At 50.6% G+C, this 19997-nt stretch overlaps 1 protein-coding gene across 1 annotated transcript in view; it reads right to left on the bottom strand.

Annotated features, from left to right (window-relative positions):
* The window catches only part of LOXL2 (lysyl oxidase like 2), a 67405-nt gene that overhangs the window by 11331 nt on the left and 36077 nt on the right, over positions 1–19997 (bottom strand). The window contains exons 5-9 of the mRNA XM_036396754.2: positions 14814–15033; positions 11654–11837; positions 6717–6868; positions 5084–5251; positions 1563–1728 (exon numbers count right to left, since the gene is read on the bottom strand). Of these exons, the coding sequence (XP_036252647.1) occupies positions 1563–1728; positions 5084–5251; positions 6717–6868; positions 11654–11837; positions 14814–15033 (890 nt within the window). The remainder of the gene's footprint in view (positions 1–1562; positions 1729–5083; positions 5252–6716; positions 6869–11653; positions 11838–14813; positions 15034–19997) is intronic.

Genomic DNA, 19997 nt, shown 5'->3' with positions numbered 1-19997 from the left:
AGTGTCTGTGGGGTGAAACACCACACACCCAGGCAGGCAAAAGTGTCTGAGGGGTGAAACACCACAGTGCTGCTGTTTGGTTCAGCAGCAAGGGTCACACAAGCCAAGGCACGTCCTGCCCACAATATTGGTGATATTCCAATATGAAAGTGGCTGCTGGAGGTGCAGGATGGTTCTGCCACCGAGCTCCTCAGGCTCACTCAATGCTAATCAGAGTGCCATGGAATGACCTGACATGGAATGCTAATCAGACTCACTCAGTGCTAATTGGAGGGCCATGAAATGGTTTGGCTGGGAAGGGGTTTTAAAGATCAGGCACTTCCAGCCCCAACACCTCCCACTACCCCAGGTTGCTCCAACACCTTTCCAACCTGGCCTTGGACATTTCCAGGGATGGGGCAGCCACAGCTTCTATAGAGAATCCATTCCAGCCCCTCCCCACCCTCCCAGGGAAGGATTTCTCCTGAATATCCAATCTAATCCTACTCTGAGTTTGAGCAGGAAAAGCCTGGTGGGGAACAATTCACCATATGGGAATATGGACCTTAAATCCCATCCCATTCCACCCCTGCCATGGGCAGGGACACCTTCCACTGTCCCAGGTGGCTCCAAGCTGGCCTTGGACACTTCCAGGGATGGGACAACCACAGCTCCTCTGGGAATTCCATCCCAGGACCTCACCACAGCCCCAGGGCAGAATTTATTCCCAGTATTCCCTCCAACCCTGTCCTCTGGCAGTAGGAAGCCATTCCTTCCTATCCCATAATTCCAGCTCCTGATTAAGTTCCCTCGCCACTCTCAAAAAGAACAATTTCTCCTGAATATCCAAATTAATCTTACTCTTGAGTTTGAGTAGGAAAAGCCTGGGGGGGAACCATTGACCATATGGGAGTAGTTGACCTTAAATCCCATGCCATGCCATGCCGTGCCGTGCTGTGCTGTGCCATCCCATCCCATCCCATGGATCCCATCCCATCCCATGGATCCCATCCCATGGATCCCATGGATCCCACCCCATGGATCCCATGGATCTCATCCCATGGATCTCATCCCATGGATCCCATCCCATGGATCCCATCCCATCCCCTGGATCCCACCCCATGGATCCCATGGATCCCATCCCATGGATCTCATCCAATGGATCCCATCCCATGGATCCCATCCCATGAATCCCGTCCCATCCCATGAATCCCATGAATCCCATCCCATGAATCCCATCCCATCCCATGGATCCCATCCCATGAATCCCATCCCATCCCATTCCATCGCATCCCATCCCATCCCATCCCATCCCACGGATCCCATCCCATGGATCCCATGGATCCCATCCCATCCCATCCCATCCCATGGATCCCATCCCATCCCACCCCACCCCACCCCAGGCAGGGACACCTTCCACAATCCCAGCTCGCTCCAAGCTGCCTTTGGACGCTCCCAGGGGCGGGGCAGCCACAGCCAGAACCTCTCAGGGAGTTAAAATTCCGCGTTGTTTTGACGTATCCAGGTCCCCCCGTTCTCCTGCACATCCCCCTTGCCCAGGGAGTAGATCCCGGGCCACTCACTCTCGGAGCAGGACACGCCAGCCCCGAAGCGTCCCCCTCCCCTGGGGCAGGACACGTGGGCGCCGTCGTGCCGGCAGTGGGACAGGGACATCTCTGTCCCCGAGCACTTCACCCCGCTCATCACCACGTCGTCGGCGCTGACGTCCCCGTGCCAGTACCATGTTTCCTGGGCATAAAAAAAGGCAGGTAAAGGCATTTCACTCATTCCTTGGGGGTTAGTGGCTCTTAGGGGAATATCTACCTGCCTGAAGTGGGGATTCTCCCACCAGGGAAGATCAGGGCAAGACCCCACATTATCCAGGAGGATCTTGACAAAGGATGGTTCAACAGGGGACTCAGGGAAGCTGAAGTTTTGTCACCAAATTCTTAAAAACCTTGAATCCCATCCAGTCCCACCCCATGCCATGGAGAGGGACACCTCTCACTATCCCAGGTTGTTTAAACCTGGTTTTGGGCACTTCCAGGGATCCAGGGGCAGCCACAGCTTCTCTGGGAATTTCATCCCAGGACCTCGCCACTGTTCCAGGGATGAATTTATTCCCAATATCCCATCTAACTCTGTCCTCTGGCAGTGGGAAATTTATTCCCAATATCCCATCTAACTCTGTCCTCTGGCAGTGGGAAGCCATTCCTCCTTGTCCCACCATTCCAGTTCCTGATGAAACTTCCTCTCCTCTCATCCTCCCCCAGTTTTACCAAACTCATGGGAATGACACAACATCAACTCCCAAACCCCAAAACGTGGGAGAAGGGGAGGGGAGAAAGAATCTAAAAAAATCCTCTGAGATGTGTCCGTGCCCGGGCTGGGAGCAGTTTCCAGGAAAAGAAACCCCCGGTGTCCCCCAGCTCCCGTTGCCCCCGGCTGTTTGGGAAGGCTGGGAGCACACAGGGCTGCCCTGTTCTGCACACTGGGGCTTTATGCTCCAGAGCTGGGGCAGTAAAAGAGCCTTTTCTGTTCCAAATTCCAGCAGCCTCAGCTCAGGGAAAAAATGCCTTTTCCTCGCTGGACTCCCAGGGCTGTGTCAACAGAGCCAGGCAGTCGGAAAGGCCACGCTCAGGGATGTGGAGATCCTCAGCTCCCGGGGTTTGATGGGGGGAAATCAGCTGGAGGAAGCAGCTGGAGCAGGGAATGGCTCCAGCAGCACGTGGGCAGCTCCAGCCTCCTTCCTGCTGGGTGTCCAAGCCCTGAGTGTCCCCTGAGGATCTGCAGATCCCTCCCTGGCCATGGAGAATGGTTGGGATCTGTCCATGAGCCCAGGGTGGCAGAGGTCATGGAATGGTTTGGATTGCTCATCCCATGGGCAGGAACACTTTCCACCAGCCCAGCTCACTCCAAGCCCTGTCCAGCCTGGCCTGGGACACTCCCAGGGGTGGGGCAGAACTGAGGTGTCATTCCTGGCCATGCAGAAGCAGGGAGGGTTTGGGGCAGGGAGGAGCAGGGAATACCAACAATTCATGGGGCTGCACCCAGGGCAGCACCAGAGCAACTCCAGAAGCAAAATCTCATTTTTTCAGGAGACCTGACCCCAGTTTGAACCTGACCTCTGCATTTCAGGGAGGGACAAGAACCTGCATGCAGCCACCAGCCCAAGTAGGGATTGGTGAATGTCAGGAAACCTGAGCTGTGAGAAAACAACAGAGAACTCAGGGAAGCAGAATGTTTATCACCAAATCCTTAAAAATCTTAAAACTCATCCAGTCCCACCTGGGCAGGGACACCTCCCACTACCCCAGGTTGCTCCAAGCCCTGTCCAACCTGGCCTTGGACATTTCCAGGGATGGGGCAGCCACAGCTTCTATAGAGAATCCATTCCAGCCCCTCCCCACCATCCCAGGGAAGGATTTCTCCTGAATATCCAATCTAATCCTACTCTGAGTGTGAGCAGGAAAAGCCTGGTGGGGAACAATTCACCATATGGGAATATGGACCTTAAATCCCATCCCATTCCACCCCTGCCATGGGCAGGGACACCTTCCACTGTCCCAGGTGGCTCCAAGCTGGCCTTGGACACTTCCAGGGATGGGACAACCACAGCTCCTCTGGGAATTCCATCCCAGGACCTCACCACAGCCCCAGGGCAGAATTTATTCCCAGTATTCCCTCCAACCCTGTCCTCTGGCAGTAGGAAGCCATTCCTTCCTATGCCATCATTCCAGTTCCTGATCAAGTTCCTTCACTTTTTATCCTCCAGAGCTCCATCTACTCCAAATCCCCACCTCCACAGTGTTGTACAATGAGATTTTACTCTCAAGGTCTTTCCAGTTCCACTCTTCATTGCAATGTGATTTCAAGTTTACTGCAGAACCTCAGATCCCTCCCTGATAATTCCCTGCCAGGTGTGTCAGTCACCTCTCCTTCCCCTCCCAGCACTGTCTGTCAGTCTTGGCATTCCAGAAGGGCCTCGAGTGATTGGGCAGATCCAAAGGATGCCCTCTACCCCTGGGGGGCCCTGGGCCATCCAGGTGTCCTTTGTCCCTTTGTCCCTCCCCTCCTGTCCCTGCTTGGTGGCTCCCTGCCCCTTCCCTGCCCCTCTCCCCGGGGTTCAAAGGAGCAGCAGCCACGGGCTCAGGGAGTTCTGTGGGAGCTGGTGCTGCATTCAGAGGCCTGAGGGCCAGAATAAAGCTCTGGATCCAAACCCTCCCTCAGAACCGACTCCTTTCTTTCACCATGGCCTGAAAGCTTCTCCACAGAGGGAAACCTGAGGAGCAGCCCCTGTTATGGGGGGAAGCTCCATCCCAGCAGCACCAGAGCTCCTGCAGGCCTGGACTTGTCTGCAGGGCCCAGCTGCAGCACCCAGGCAGGAAAGAGTGTCTGTGGGGTGAAACACCACACACCCAGGCAGCCCAAAGTGTCTGTGGGGTGAAACACCACACAGCCAGGCAGGAAAGAGTGTCTGTGGGGTGAAACACCACACACCCAGGCAGGAAAGAGTGTCTGAGGGGTGAAACACCACACACCCAGGCAGCCCAAAGTGTCTGTGGGGTGAAACACCACACACCCAGGCAGCCCAAAGTGTCTGTGGGGTGAAACACCACACACCCAGGCAGCCCAAAGTGTCTGTGGGGTGAAACACCACACACCCAGCCAGCCAAAAGTGTCTGTGGGGTGAAACACCACAGTGCTGCTGTTTGGTTCAGCACCAAGGGCCAGACAAGCTCAGGCAGGTCCTGTCTGACTGTATTGGTAAATATTCCTGTAACTCTTGAAGCTCCTTTTGGAATGACCCTTCCTCCTCCTCCTCCTCCTCCTCCAGCACCCCCAGCCCACCCATCCAGATGTGAGGCCCAGGCAGGGGCTGGGTTAGGGTTAATATTAGGGTTAAGGTTAGGGTGAGGGTTAAGGTTAGGGTTAAGGTTGTGGTTAGGTTTAGGTTTAGGGTTAGGGTTAGGGTTGGGGTTAGGTTTAAGGTTGGGGTTAAGGTTAGGTTTAAGGTTACGTTTAGGGTTAGGGTTATGTTTGGGGTTAGGTTTAGGTTTAGGGTTTGTTTTGGGGTTAGGTTTAGGGGTGTGACAGGGCTCACCTGGAAGGCGTGGCTGGCAAAGCCCAGCCCCAGCTGCCTGCACACCACCATGGCCTCCACGGTGCCCCAGTTGTGGCTGCAGACCGTGCCCCACCTCAGGGTCCCGTTGCGCTCGGCCAGCACCTCCACACGGCCCTCGTAGGGGTTGCGGCCCCCGCTCAGGCGAAGCTGCGGGACACAGAACCCCTAAATCCACTGCAAACTTCCAAGGGAGAGTGCAACAGGTGGGGAAGGAGGTTTTTTCCCCCAAAAGTTTGGAATCATCGATGTCCCTGGCTGGAAGTGACCTGGGTGCTGCACAGCAGAAAACTCCCCCTTGAACACGGAGCTGGAGAACCCCTGGTGAGGGATTTCCCATCCACAGTGGGAATTCTGACAGGCAAAAAGGAGAGCTTTTGGGGGGATTGACCTGTAGGGATTGACCTGTAGGGATTCACAAATTGTGACCTTCTGGCTGGGTCTTTGTGCTGGAATCTGCTTCCAGTCAAGGCCTGACATTCCTGACATAGAACTGGGACATTGACACGTTGGCTGTGAATGAAACATCCCCAGGGTTGATGAGGAGTCAGGAAAAGATGAACACATTCCCAAATCTTTCAAAGGGAAATGACTCAGGGCACTCTGGCTGTGCAGCACCGTGTCCCACCTTTGTGTGGGATCAGGAGGGGGTCCCCAAGGGGAAGGCCATGGGAAACCATCCAGGCCTGGAACAGCACTGGGAGTCTCCCCTGGGTTTGAGCTCAGGGAGTTCAGCTCCTCTCCCACCTTGGCAGGGGATGGTCCAGCCAAGCCTGGCAGTTCAATGGGTTGGACCAGCTGCAGGAATTCCCTGGGAAAGCTTTCCTTCCCTGCTCCTTCAGACCTTTGGACGGAGCACTCAGAGGAATCTGTGTCTGGTTCATGCAGCTAGCACAGAATCATGGAATAGTTGCCTTGGAAAAGGTTGAAAATTGGGTTAAAAGTCATCCAGTGCCACCTCCTGCCATGGGCAGGGACCTTGGATCATCCCAGGTTGCTCCAAACTCCTTCAAACCTGGCCTTCCTCATTTCAGGACTCTGAGACTGTCGCCATGATATTTTATGAAAAATCCCTTTGCCAGGATTTTTCTCCTGAGAAGCTGAGAAGCCTCAGAGGAAAAGAAAAACAATAATTATCTGCTGCTATGGAATGCCACAGGTGCATCTTTGATTGGTCTCATGTGGTTGTTTCTAATTGATGGCCAATCACAGTCCAGCTGTTTCGGACTCTCTGGCCAGCCACAAGATTTTATTATCATTCCATTCCTTTCCTTGCAAGCCTTTTGATGAAATCTTTTCTTCTATTATTTTAGTATAGTTTTAATATATATTTTTTAATATAATATATATAATAAAATAATAAATCAGCCTCCTGAAACATGAAGTCAAGATTCTCATCTCTTCCCTCGTCCTGGGACCCCTGCAAACACCACATGAGACGAGTTCAGGGGAGCACAAAACCCACATAAAATGGGACACTCATCCTCATTTCCCCTCCTTTTTTAGGTAAAACCTGAATTAAATACTCATGGCTTGGGTGAAATGATTCCTGCCCAATTCCTGCCCAAAATTCCCAGCCAAAATTCCCTCCCACCCGGATCCCTCAGCTCCTCACCTGGTTCTGGAAGCCCATGGCTGGCACATTGCACCTCACAGCAGCATCTTCCTCATGGTTGCAGCCCTGGGACTCGGTGTTGAACTTGCAGTCCGTGACCGACTTCTCAAAGCCTGTGCAGTCGATCTCGTTCAGGTGGATGGGACCCATTCCTTGGGAAAAAAATAGGGAAAAAAGTCCTTTTGTGTGGTGAGGGGATACCCCAGCAGGTTGTGAACCCCACAGTGACCTCCAGCATTCAAAACTTGGAAAAAATCTGCTGATTTTTTTGTAAAAATAAACCAAAAATCTGTGAAATTATTGTTATCATTTCACCGTTAAATTCTTTCCAGTATTCTCTGCAACTCAAGCATGCAAGAATCCCAGGAAAAAACCAAGTTTCCACTGTTTCATAATTTACAAACTTCAGCTGTAGGGATTCACAAATTGTGACCTTCTGGCTGGGTCTTTGTGCTGGAATCTGCTTCCAGTCAAGGCCTGACATTCCTGACATAGAACTGGGACATTGACACGTTGGCTGTGAATGAAACATGCCCAGGGTGGATGAGGAGTCAGGAAAAGAAATCTGGGGCAGGTTGAGGATTCCAGCACTGAGGGAAACAGCAGAGAACAATTGCAGAGAATGGGCTTGAGGTGCTGGCAGAAAAATGGAATAATTTGGGTCTTCCCAGGATAAGCAGCAGCAGAAAATTGAAATTTCCATCAGAAAAGCATGGAAGGGAATGATCCTCCTGCAAAACTCAGCTCCTGCTTCCAAAACTGGTTAGAAAGAATAACAAGGCAGAGATGTGAATGTGTTGGGTTTAATTTCACCCACAATTTGTTAATGGGGTTTGGCCAACTTGGCCAGCCCTGTGTCCATCCCTCACACCACAGCTGGACAGGGTGGGGGGACATTCCTGGGGGAGGCTGCTGGGAATGGGAATTTTGTCCTTTGTTTTTGCCTCTCTCATTAAAATCCTGTCTGTGGTTCCCATCTGGAGCTGGCAGCACTTCCCAGTCATTCTGCAGCCACCAAAGGGCTGAGGGGGATAAAGCCCTGACCAGAACTGGAGGGAGAAGCTCCAGGAATGCAGGGGGGAGCCAGGCCAACATTCCCAGCCTGGCAAAGCCACTCCAGTGGGATGACAAGGATGACAAAGATGACAAAGGACAAGGGCAGGGCCTCTCTGAGACAGAGAACCCTGGCAGGGCTGCTCTTCTTGGGGAAATGATAGCACATGGGGGCACAGAAATGGAGCCAAATGTTGAAATGTGAGGAAAATTGCATTTCCTTCCATGCCATTGCACTTAAAAACCCCCAGGATTAGGCTTGTCCATCCAACATTTGCCTTCACCTACTCCTTGGGGTTTAATTCCATGTTCTCCCTCCCAGGATATCAACACATCCATGTGTCACTGTCATATTTTCTGAAAAATCTCTTTGTCCAGGATTCTTCTCCTGGGAAGATGAGAAGCCTCAAAAAAAAAAAAAAAATTAAAACAATAATTCTCTGATTTGCTTCTCCTGTGTTTTGCTGCTTTGGAATGTGGTTGGAGATTGTTTATCCAACATGTGAATTGTTTTCATTTAATGACCAATCACAGTCAGGCTGTGTTGGGACTCTGGAAGGAGTCACCAGTTTTTCTTTATTATCTTTTAGCCTTCTGTCTGTATCCTTTCTGTATTCTTTAGAATAGTTTAGTATAGCATTCTTTGATACACTATAGATCATAAAATAATCAATTAGCCTCGTGAAAACATGGAGTCAGATTCATCACTCCTGCCTTCAGTGGGGGTCTCTGAAAATACCACATCCATGAGCTCTGGGCTCAGTGTCTCATCCTCTTGTGGAAATAAGGGTGAATTGTTTAATCTGGGTCCATGAAAGGTGGATGGATCCTCCTCCCACACCCTGAGCTCTGTGGAAGCCACTGCTCTCCCACTTTGTCTTAACTTTCTCCAGGCAGCACTGACAGAAGCAGAGCACACAGTCTCAAAGCTGTGCCAAGGGAAATACAGGTTGGATATTAGGAAAAAAGGTTTTATGGAAAGAGTGATGAAGTTCTGTAATGTTCTGCCCAGGGAGGTGGTGCAGTCACCATCCCTGGGTGTGTTTAACAAAGCCTGGATGTGGCACTGGGTGCCAGGGTTTGGGTGAGGTGTTGGGGCTAGGTTGGACTCGATGATGTTGAAGGTCTCTTCCAACCTGGGGATTCTGTGAATTCTGTGAATTCTGTGAATTTTGTGAATTCTGTGAATGCTGTGAACTGGGACTCCCAGTTCAGCCTCTGGGAGCTGATTTAGCTGTGAAATCCAACCTCCCACACCCCTGGTGAAGCTGCTCCTTCAAAGCACCCTGAGAAAACCCAAATTCCCTGGGGTGCAGCTGGAACAGAATAAAATGTAAGCAGGGACACAGCGTGGAGAGCTTGGAGAGCTCCCTGAGCATCCAGGGCCAGAAAAATCTCCTTTTCCAACCAAAACGGGACCCTCTGGCTGCTGGAGGGACATCACCCATCCCAAGGGACACTCCTGACAGGGAGCACTGATGGATGAGCAGAAGGGAAAGAAAAAAGAAATGGAAAGGGAAGCGTGTGGGAAGGCAGAGGAGATTCCAGGCTGTGGAACAGCGCGTTCCACGTTCTCCTCCCGCACGTGGCAGCCCCAGGATGATGAAGCTGTTTCCTACATGCCCTTAAACACATCAGCAAATTCCAGCCCGCCACAAAGAGAGTTTTTGGCAAATCCAGTGGATTTGGCCAAGTTTTAAAGCTTCCCAGACTCAGGACACCCACGTGTTTTTTCCTTCTCTCCCCTTCTCTAAGCTGAAGGAATTTCCCCCATTCCTTTATTCTCAAAATTTCCCCCATTCCTTTCTTTTCAAATTTTGCCCCATTCCTTTAGTCTCAAAATTTCCCCCATTCCTTTAGTCTCAAAATTTCCCCCATTTCTTTTTTCTCACAACAAAGATTTGGTGTAATTTTTTTTGTTACTCTTACAAAAAGGATTTGGTGTCTTTTTTTTTTTTTTTTTTTGTGATTATTCTCACAACAAGGGCTTGGTGTCATTTTTTTTAAATTATTCTCCCAAGGGTTTGCTGTCTTTATTTTTGTTATTCTCACAACAAGGATTTGGTGTCTTTTTTTGGTTATTCCCACAAGGTCATGGTGTCTTCTGATTTTTTTTTTTTTGTTTTTTCTTTGGTTATTTTCACAACAAGGGTTTGGTTTAATTTTTTAAAATTTTAATTTTAAATTTTTTTATTCTGACAACAACGATTTGGTGTATTTTTTTTTTTAATTTTTTTTTTTTGATTTCCAGCCCGGGAGCAGGCTGTGGGAATCACCAGGTGGTTTCAGTTCACCTTTGACCACTTTTTGGGATTTAAACCAACTCCCAAAGACAGGAAATCCAAACCCAAACCTGGCTCTGAGCTGTTCAAATGCCCTTCTATTTATAATGAGCTAAATTACTGTCCTGCTCTTAAATTGGAGCGTTTGAAGTCTGACTCCAGGACTCATTTTTTGCCAGGAACCTTCTAGTAATGCATTACATCATGGTGTGGTTCTGGAGAACTCAAAGGGAATTTCAGAGCAGCAGATGAGATAATTAGGAATTAATTACTGGAACAATGATGAGTTGTTAAGAATTAATTACTGGGATGCTGAGTTTGACCTTTTGCTCAGGAACAGCTGCCTGATCAAAAGGTCAAACTCATCATCCTCAGGCTTTTTTTTCCAGGGAATCTTTTTAAGTCACAGAATTCCAGTCTGGCCCCAAGAGACTCATTAAGGTTAGGGAAGAAATTCCTGGTCCTCAAATTGAACATCCCGACAAAAATCCACCGTGCCCTGAGTCATGGGATGTTCCTGGGGGTGGAACATTCCTTAATTCAGGGCACCAGTGAAAGGAATGAGGGATTTGTCTTTACAAACAAGCTGGGGGCCTGCTGATGAATAAAACTGGATACTGAGAGATGAAAGAAACAATGGGAGGAACCATAAATTCCATAGGAATTCCACTGATGGACACAAGGAAAAGACAAAGGGGGGATAGATTAGAAGGGGGTCTGTATTAGGTGATTTGGGAAGTCTGTGCCTCTCAAGTACCTCAGCCAGTGGGGAATGAGAGAGAGAAATTAGGATTAAAAGGAGTCTGCATCCTCCAAAAATTTGAGACCCCCATGGCCTCTCCTCTTATTTGCTTAAAGTACCAGGACTCCTCTGTCTCCTTTTTGGACATAAACCTCTGGTGTTTGGTGGATGGATTTGGAGTCTGGTGTTTGGGGATGAATTTGGTGTTTGGAGATGAATTTGGTTTCTGGTGTTTGGGGATGAATTTGGAGTCTGGTGTTAGGGATGAATTTGGTGCTTGGGGATGAATTTGGTGTCTGGTGCTTGGGGATGAATTTGGTTTCTGGTATTTGGTGGATGAATTTGGTGTCTGGTGTTTGAGGATGAATTTGGTATCAGGTGTTTGGGGATGAATTTGGTATTTGGTGGATGAATTTGGTGTCAGGTGTTTGGGGATGAATTTGGTGTTTGAGGATGAATTTGGTGTCAGGTGTTTGGGGATGAATTTGGTGCTTGGGGATGAATTTGGTGTCAGGTGTTTGGGGATGAACCCTCCCGAGCCCAGGGCTCCCTGGAGCTGTGGTGGAGCTCCCTGGAGCATGGTGGAGCTCCCTGGAGCTGTGATGGAGCTCCCTGGAGCATGGTGGAGCTCCCTGGAGCGTGCTGGAGCTCCCTGGAGCTGTGATGGAGCTCCCTGGAGCATGGTGGAGCTCCCTGGAGCTGTGATGGAGCTCCCTGGAGCTGTGGTGGAGCTCCCTGGAGCATGGTGGAGCTCCCTGGAGCTGTGGTGGAGCTCCCTGGAGCTGTGGTGGAGCTCCCTGGAGCATGGTGGAGCTCCCTGGAGCTGTGGCGGAGCTCCCTGGAGCTGTGGTGGAGCTCACCTTGGCCCAGCCTGGCTCCCGTGATGGCCTCCTTGGCGCTGCCGAAGCCCAGCTCTCGGCACACCACGCTGGCTGACACCAGGTTCCAGTTGTCGTCGCACACCGTGCCCCACTCCCCGTTCTTCAGCACCTCCACGCGGCCTTCGCCCGTGTTGGCTCCTCCCTTCAGCCTCACCAGGGGCTGCTGCAAGACACAGACACAGGAGTGGTGATGCCCTTTGGGTTCTGCCTTTGTTATAAATGCAGAATTCACAGAATCCCCAGGTTGGAAGAGACCTTCAAGATCATCGAGTCCAACCCGGCCCCAACAGCTCAACTCAACCCTGGCACCCAGTGCCACATCCAGGCTTTGTTAAACACACCAGAGATAGTGACTCCACCACCTCCCTTGTCGGGGCTGTTTTGTGGACATCTTTCCATAACTGCTCCTTGAAGGCCTTCAAATAAAGATTCTCTTTTCCATTCCCCCTTACTAAAATTGTCTCGAGTTTCCTTTCCAGGTTGGGAAAAAGGCAAAACACCAGGGTCACTTCCATCCTTTGCAGGGGTTATTTATGGAAATCTGGGCCTAAAAATTATCATAGAATCACTTGAGACACCTTAAAAAATCCATCACATAATTCAATGCCTGAAAGTGCTGGATGAAAGGAAATTTTTATCTGCAAAGATTTTGTTTCTCACACCTCATGTGTGGGCAGAGAATAAAAAACCCCATCCCAGTTCTCTGCACGTGCTTGGATTTAGGAACCTTCTTCTATCCTGGAAAAAGTGGAAAAAACCCCATTTCTTGTATTCCTTGGGAGCTCTGCAGGAGGGTTAGGAATGGCCCTGAGCCCACCAGTACCCAGCTCTCACCCCTGGCTGCCCTAAAGAAGTTTATTGGCTGTTCACACCTCCAGCCCTGGCTTAATCCAGGACTAAAATTGAGCTCAAGCCCTATAAAACCCGCCTGAGTGCTCAGTTCTGACCAATAATAATATACAAACAAGAGATAAGAAATAATAATGAAAAAATAAATAATAAATGAAAAGTGGAATAAAAAATCTGACATTTTCAGTCAGAAATGTCCAGCTGAGTGGCAGATTCAGTTCCACTCATTTCTGGGTTTATAATATAATATAGTTATATATAATTTAGTTAAATATAATTTATATATAATATAGCTAAATATAATTTAGTTATTATCTGTCAATCACCCACTCCTCTCTCCAGTGCCAAGCAGGGAGCTGCCAATTCCTGCTGCACCCAAGAGCTGGCCTGAGGTGGAGAGAGCAAAGCTTTAGGTTTGGGAACACCAAAAATCCTTTGCTTTTCCAACTGGGATCATGCCTGGAGCTTTTTCTCCAGGCTGGGGTCACACCAAGGACATGCAAAGCCCAAACAAAGGCTTAAGGAATTACTTGGCAGCGCGTGCGGCTCGGGAGATGAACAATGATTTACAAAACCTTTCACCTCCCGGGCCTAAATCCTGCAAGCTCTGCTGCAGGGAAGAGCCTGGGATCCAGGCAGGGGTTGCATTATTACCACCAATAATTATTCCCATTATTGGCACCTGAGAAGAGCCCAGAGACCCCCCTAAAACACCCAAGAACAGCCACAAAATCCAAATGGTCACAATTTCACAAATCCACAAAATTCTCCAATGAGAAACCTCCGAGATTCCCCCTCTCTCCCAAGGCTGCAGCTGGAAAATTTCCCCTGGCACCCACCTAGCCCGTGTTTGCTGCTTGTCAAGCTGTCCTCTCCTACCCCTGACACCAGGAATGACCAATTCCAGCCTTGTTTTCCACCTTTTTTGCATCTCCTGGGATTTTTACGCCCTGCTCAGCGCTCTCCTCCTCACTAGACTAAACAAACCCAGCTTTCCAAGCTCCCTGTGTTTTCCCAGTCTCCCCTCAGGGCATTTCCTCGCAGAGGACATGGAGGGAAAGGAAATGCCAGCTGATTTCCACAGGGTAATTCCAGCAGAATTCCAGAGCCTGTGGAACAGCACAGCCGGGCACGAGTTCAGCTGGCTCAGAGCAGCTCCAACAGGAACGTGACCCAGGGATTTCCTCACTCCTCTCTCCCAGCTCTGCCAGCTGCCCTGAGAGCTGCTCTCCCACCCTTTGGAGGCGGGGGATGGAGGGAAGAACCTGGAATTTGGGAGGGTGGGAGCTCAGCTGGGGGTGCAGGGAGATGGGAATTGCAGAGGGGACGTTGTGGGAGTTGGTGGTGAAGGTTACACCCCCAGGGGTTTCCTGCTCTAATTGGCAGCTGGACGGGATATTGGGAAGAAATTCCTCCTTGTGAGGGTGGTGAGGGGCTGGATGGAATTCCCAGAGCAGCTGTGGCTGCCCCATCCCTGGAAGTGTCCCAGGCCAGGCTGGACAGGACTTGGAGCAACCTGGGATAGTGGAAGGTGTCCTTGCCTATGGCAGAGGTGGAATGGGATGGACTTTGAGGTCCCTTCCAACCCAAACCATCCCATAATTCTCTTTTCACATCTCTCAGATGCTGCAGGAACAGCCCTGAACTCTGGGAATCGCTGGGCAGGAAGGCCTGGAGGGACAGTGTCACAAACAGGTTTTATGAAAATCCTTTCCTTAGGATTGTTCCTCCTGAGAAGCTGAGAGGCCTCAGGAACAAAATGGAACCAATGGTTATCTGCTGCTGTGGATTGGAACAGGTGCAGCTGGGATTGGGCTCATGGGGTTGTTTCTAATGAATGGCCGATCACAGCTGGTTCAGACTCTGTCCGAGCCACAAGCCTTTGTTATCATTCTTTCTTTTGCTATTCTTAGCCAGCCTTCTGATGAAATCCCTTCTTCTATTCTTTTAGTATAGTTTTAATATAATATATATCATAAAATAATAAATCAGCCTTCTGAAACGTGGAGTCAGATCCTCGTCTCTTCCCTCATCCTCAGACCCCTGTGAACACGGTCACAGGACAGGACACAGGGAATGGTTTCCCACTGCCAGAGTGAAGGGATAGATGAGATTTTGGGAAGGAATTCTTCCCTGGAACAGCGGCGAGGTCCCGGCATGGAATTCCCAGGGAAGCGCCCAAGGCCGTGTTTGAACAAGCCCAGCAGAAAGCGTCCTGCCCGTGGCTGGGGCTGGGATCAGACGGTTTTTAAGGCTTTTCCAGCCCATTTTGGGGCTGCCCCCTGCTCACCTCCTGCCTGAAGGCCTTTCGGAAGCCGCTGTGGCTGCTGGGGGCGAAGGCGCGGCCGGGCACGCAGCTGACGACCGCGGGCATCCCGTTGTCACAGCTGCTGTTCTTCCCAGCGCCCGTCAGGTGGTTCCCCAGTTTGCAGCTGGAAATGTGGGCCTCGTTCCCGCTGCAGTCCATGGAGTAAGCCCAGTAGTGCTGCTTCCTTCTGCTGGCAAACATCCTGAAAGGAGTTAAGGGGAAGGGGAGAAGTTAGGGATCTGCAAACAAAATGGATTTTGCTAAATTTTGGGAGGAAAAATGCCCTAGGATGAAGTGAGGATTGGACAGGATTATTTGGAGGCTGATCTGTTCATCCACACCATGACTCTGTTGAGGTGTCCACTTAAGCTTGGAAAAGACCTCCAAGATCATCAAGTCCAACCACTTTAAAGGAAATAAATCCCTGAAAAAGCTAAAAACTCTGAGTAGGAATCAAAGGTGCAGCTCCAGCAAATGACACATTCCCAGGAGTGCAGATCCCATCCAAGGCAGGGTCAGGGATCAGCTAATTCCAAATGGACCAAGAGGATTTGTGCAGATAACTGGGCTGGAGAGCCCCCAGAAAAAGCCTCCCCTGTTGCTGCCCAGCAGCTATCAGCTGGGATTGGGAAAAATCCAAAGCCTCTCTGAGTCTGTGTTAACAACCTGAGAGCAATTTCCGAGAGCACGAGCAGCAATTCCCCTGCTGGCTCGTTCACAGCAGAGCAGCTTGGCAGCAGCTCCGGCTTCTCACTCTCAAACTCCCTGGAGCTGCTCCAGGCACTCCTGAGGAGGAAGGGGCACGTGTGATAAACTGGGAAGGGAAGGGATCCAGCTCCATCCTGACTGGGAGGCTGCTGGAATGGAGAGGAATGGAAATATGGGTCAGGTCAGCCTCAAAACGGAGTGAAAACCAGGCAAGGCTCAGAGGAGCCCACGCCCTGCTGGGATCTCCACGTGGCTCGGTGTGATCCTGGTGCTGCTCCTCACTCCAGGAATCTCTGCCACGCAGAGCTGGGATCCAGGGATTAGCTGTGATAAATGGCACAGCAAGGTGGGTGGAATTTGGGGAGGAAAAGCAGCAGTTCTGCTTTGCTGCAGCAGAGAGAGCCTGGGGAGCAGCTGGAGCCTTTCTGAGGGGGTTTTGGGCACTCCACTGAGCAGGTCCAGGCTTTCCCAGGTTTTCCATTTAGGATTTAGATTTTGCAGGGTCACGGATGTTTGAGGGGACACTTTTCTCCCCTGTGCTCGCTGGGCTCTGCTGCCCAGCTCAGCATTTCTCCAGGCTCTCCTGGCTCCCAGCCTCTCACTAATCCTTCCTGGAACCCGATCTGCCTGGGCTGAGGCTGGGGATGGATCCAGCCAGGCTGGAGAGGGAGCTGCAGCTGCATCCCATGATGCTGGAAAAGGATGAAGCAGGGCTGAGATCCATCCCAGGCAACAGCAGCAGGACCCTGCCTGACCTGTGGGGAACGGTGGCTGTCAGAACCCACCTCTGGCACAGCAGAGCTGTCAGGGACTCCCTGAATCGAGAAAAAAAGGGATGGGAAAACAGGAACCGAGTTAAAATTTAAAAAGTAAACCCAGGGAGGATGCAATAGAAAGCAGCCACTTCCCAGCCATGCTCAGGACAGAAGGGAGGACCTGAAGGAGCATTTTCATCCTTCACAGACAGGTCCAGAGAGCTCCATGAACTTCAGAGCAGACAAGAACCAGCCTGGCTTAGGGAAGCGGGGATGGGGATGCCTTAGAATAGCAAACAATGACCTCATCCTGGAAATTTCATGAGGCATCAACATCTGGATGGTATTAACAGCCCTCGGGAGGCTGGGGAGAAATAAAGCCCCACCTCGTGTCCCCAGACTGAATCTATGTTAAAAAAGCAGAATTCAGCTGATCTTTACAGCCAGAATCTCAGGGCTTTGCTGATGTTTTGTTTTTAACACAAAAGGATCCAGCTGGGATCAGTGGGAGCCCAGGGTGATGCTGCTCAGGTCAGAGGTGGGAATGAACATTCCTGCTGGGAGATTTCGGCCAATTCCAGGTCAAGCTGGAACTCAAACCATTTCTTCTGGTGAGAAGAGAGGGATTTTCATCCCAGAAAAGCTTTGAACAAAGCTCAAGTGGAGTTCTGTGGGAAGGGTTGGTTAAGGAGCACTCAGGGGATTCCACGATTCCATGACTTGGGGAGCAGAGAACAAATCATTGCACACAAACTCCAGGAGAATTCACCCAAATCCCACAGAGCAGAGGCTGGGGAGCTCCTCCTCGGGGCTGTGAGCAGAGGTTTCAACCCTTGGGAAACTCCTGAAGTTATCAAGGTGCTGCCTTCAGCCTCAGGGAGGAGGGAGGGAAGCCAGGCCCGCCAAAACCCTTCAGATCCTGGATTTTCCAGGGGAAAAAACCCAGGAGGGTTCCTACTGCAAATACTGAAGTGATGAACTGCCCAGCACCCCTGACTGGGTTTGTATCGGGGTGAGCAGACTGCTTCAGCTGGGAGTAGCTCTTTGATCCTGGAGCCATTTCTTTGTCAAGTCACAAAGACTTCAAAAAGGCATCAGGTCTGTCTCACTGGTCCCAAATTTCTCCTCTCTCCATCAGCAAAATGCATTAAATTCTACTTTCCCAGCCAGAGCAGGAACTGGGAGGAGGAGTTACAGCAGCTCCTATATAAAAGCCACTGTGAGGAAAGAACAAGACCAGGGACTCAACTTTAGATTTGTTCCATTTCCGAACATAAATTGTGCTGTCAGCTCCAGGGGCTGAGTTACAGTCAGGAATAAACCCCTGGCAGCAGGACAACGATGAACTCACTTGTTTTCTTTTGAGCAAGACCCATCTGCAAATCATTTCACCTCCCAGCATTGAGCAGGAGCAGAGCTGGGCAGTGGGATGGGGGATGTGGGAAGGGGCAGCCTTGGCCAGCAGAAACCTGATCCCAGCTTTTCTCCCGGCTGTGGAGGAGGAGGAGTGGGGAAGGATCTGCTCCAGGGAGAAGGGGATTCTCAAATTAAAGGGAGGAATGAGGAGAAAGGGCTTTTCTGCAGCTTCGCATTCACAGGGAGAGGGGGTTTAGCTCCAGGATGAGCTTTTCCCTCTCCCAAACAAACCATGTGGGACAAGCATCCCCTGGCCCAGGTGAGAAGGTGCCACTGGTCATCATCCCAGTGCCTTGACCACAAATGCAAGGTCATTCCCAGCCCAGAACTGGGAGCTTTCCCAGTAACACCAGCTGAACACGATGCACCCGCCCCTAACACAGCCCAAGGAAGAATTCAGCTTTTAAACTCTGCTGACAAACAAAACTGTGCAGCTGCCAAAGCTTTACAAGCCTCTCCCATCCAATAAAATGCCATCCCCATTTTTTTCCCAACCTGGGATAATGTTCTGCGTGTTTTCCAAAATATTTGTGGGTGCTGCAGCCCAGCAAGGCTGAAAACAAGGAAAGGGAGGGAGGTCTTGGGGCACTGAGGCTCTTCAGCAGCAGAAATCTCCTGGGCTGGGATTTGGGAGCACTTCATATTCCTAATTCCAGCTCAATTCCATGGATTTTCAGCAGTGCTGAGTTGCTGCTGAACAACCTCCTGTCAGTCTTTCCATTCCCATGTGTCCCAGAGACAGGACAGCTCCTGAGCACACTTTTATTTAAGGCAGATGGCTCCAGATGCTCCAGTTAATGCTTTTCTTGGAAAGGCCACAACTGGAAGCAGGAAAAATCTACTTTGTCTGTCTGGAGGTAATTTATTCCCTGCTCCTGCAGGGGATGGGAATCTCAGGGATGGGTTTGAGGGAAATGTGCTGCACTGGTGGAAGCAAAACCTCCTGAAACTGGTGTCCAGGGCAACGAATTCCCTGCTCATCTCCCTGAATTCCAGTGGGTTCTTTATTCCTGATTTTCCCTGTATGGCTTTGGGCTATTCCAAGCCAAGCACCTCTCCAGCAGATCGGGATCTTGCTAATGAAAGAAACGAAATGTGGCCAGGCTGATCCCGAGGGAATGTTCAGGAATAGCAATTCCACAGGCCAGAAGGAGCAGGCAGGAAAACCACGGCTCCTGCCTGGGGCCTTCAGCCCTCCCCTGGAGCAGCCGCTGCTTCCCCACTCCCCAGGTCAGGGAGCAGCAGAGGAACCAGACAGAATTTCATTTAAACTCTTTTACATCTGCTTGAGGGTGTTTTTCCTAGGGAACAGTGTGGGAAGATCCCAGTCTGGGATGAGGGCTTGGTGACAAAAAGCAAACAGAAGCAATGACAACAAAAAAGTCCAGAGCTCCTGGCTCCCAAGGAACAGGAAACACAGCCTAAACCTTTCCACTTGCAGCTCTTGAAAACACAATGTTCTCCCTATAAATCACTGCTTTCTTCCTTCATTTTAAAGGAATCTGCAAATGTAGGGGGGAAAAGCAGCACTGAGATCACAGTGAACCCTCTTCCCAGCACCTTCTGGGATGCACAGACAGGAATTGCACTCGGGGTGGGAAGGAGGAACCTGGGCACAAGGAAGCACAAAAAGGCTCATTTTATTCCAAGGTGACTTTTTTGGAGCTTCCAGCACATCCAGAACTGATCCCACCTCTGGATTTCTCTGCACAGGAATGGGGTGAGCAGTTGGAGACTTTATATTATGGAACGACAGGACACAGGGAATGGCTTCAAACTGACAGAGGGCAGGGTGAGCTGGGATATGGAGAAGGAATTCCTGCCTAGGAGGGTGGGGAGGGGCTGGGATGGAATTCCCAGAGGAGCTGTGGCTGCCTCTGGATCCCTGGAAGTGTCCAAGGCCAGCTTGGAGCAAACTGGTCTCGTGGAAGGTGTCCCTGCCATGGCAGGGATGGGACTGGACGGGTTGTAAATCCCCTCCAACCCAAACCATTCCATGATTTTCTCACAGCTGATGGATTTACTGGCACAGTGGGAGCAGTTTGCTGCCTGCCCTGCCCACCACACAGAGCCCATCCTCAAGCTGGTATTACAAAATACAAATATCTTTTGGGCCAAGTGTCCCATCTCCCATTCCAGGCCCTGTTAAACACTGATACTCATCGAGGTCTGCATCCCATGGATGAGGATCAAAGGCCTCCCCTGCCTGCACCAGGAAACAGTGGACATTCCAAACATTCACACAAATGAAAAATCCCATCTGGAGGAAGGAAGCAGTCGGAGCTGT

This window comes from Molothrus ater, chromosome 28 (genome assembly GCF_012460135.2).
Source record: "Molothrus ater isolate BHLD 08-10-18 breed brown headed cowbird chromosome 28, BPBGC_Mater_1.1, whole genome shotgun sequence".
Classification (NCBI taxonomy): domain Eukaryota; kingdom Metazoa; phylum Chordata; class Aves; order Passeriformes; family Icteridae; genus Molothrus; species Molothrus ater.
This window is presented reverse-complemented; position numbering and strand designations above follow the sequence as displayed.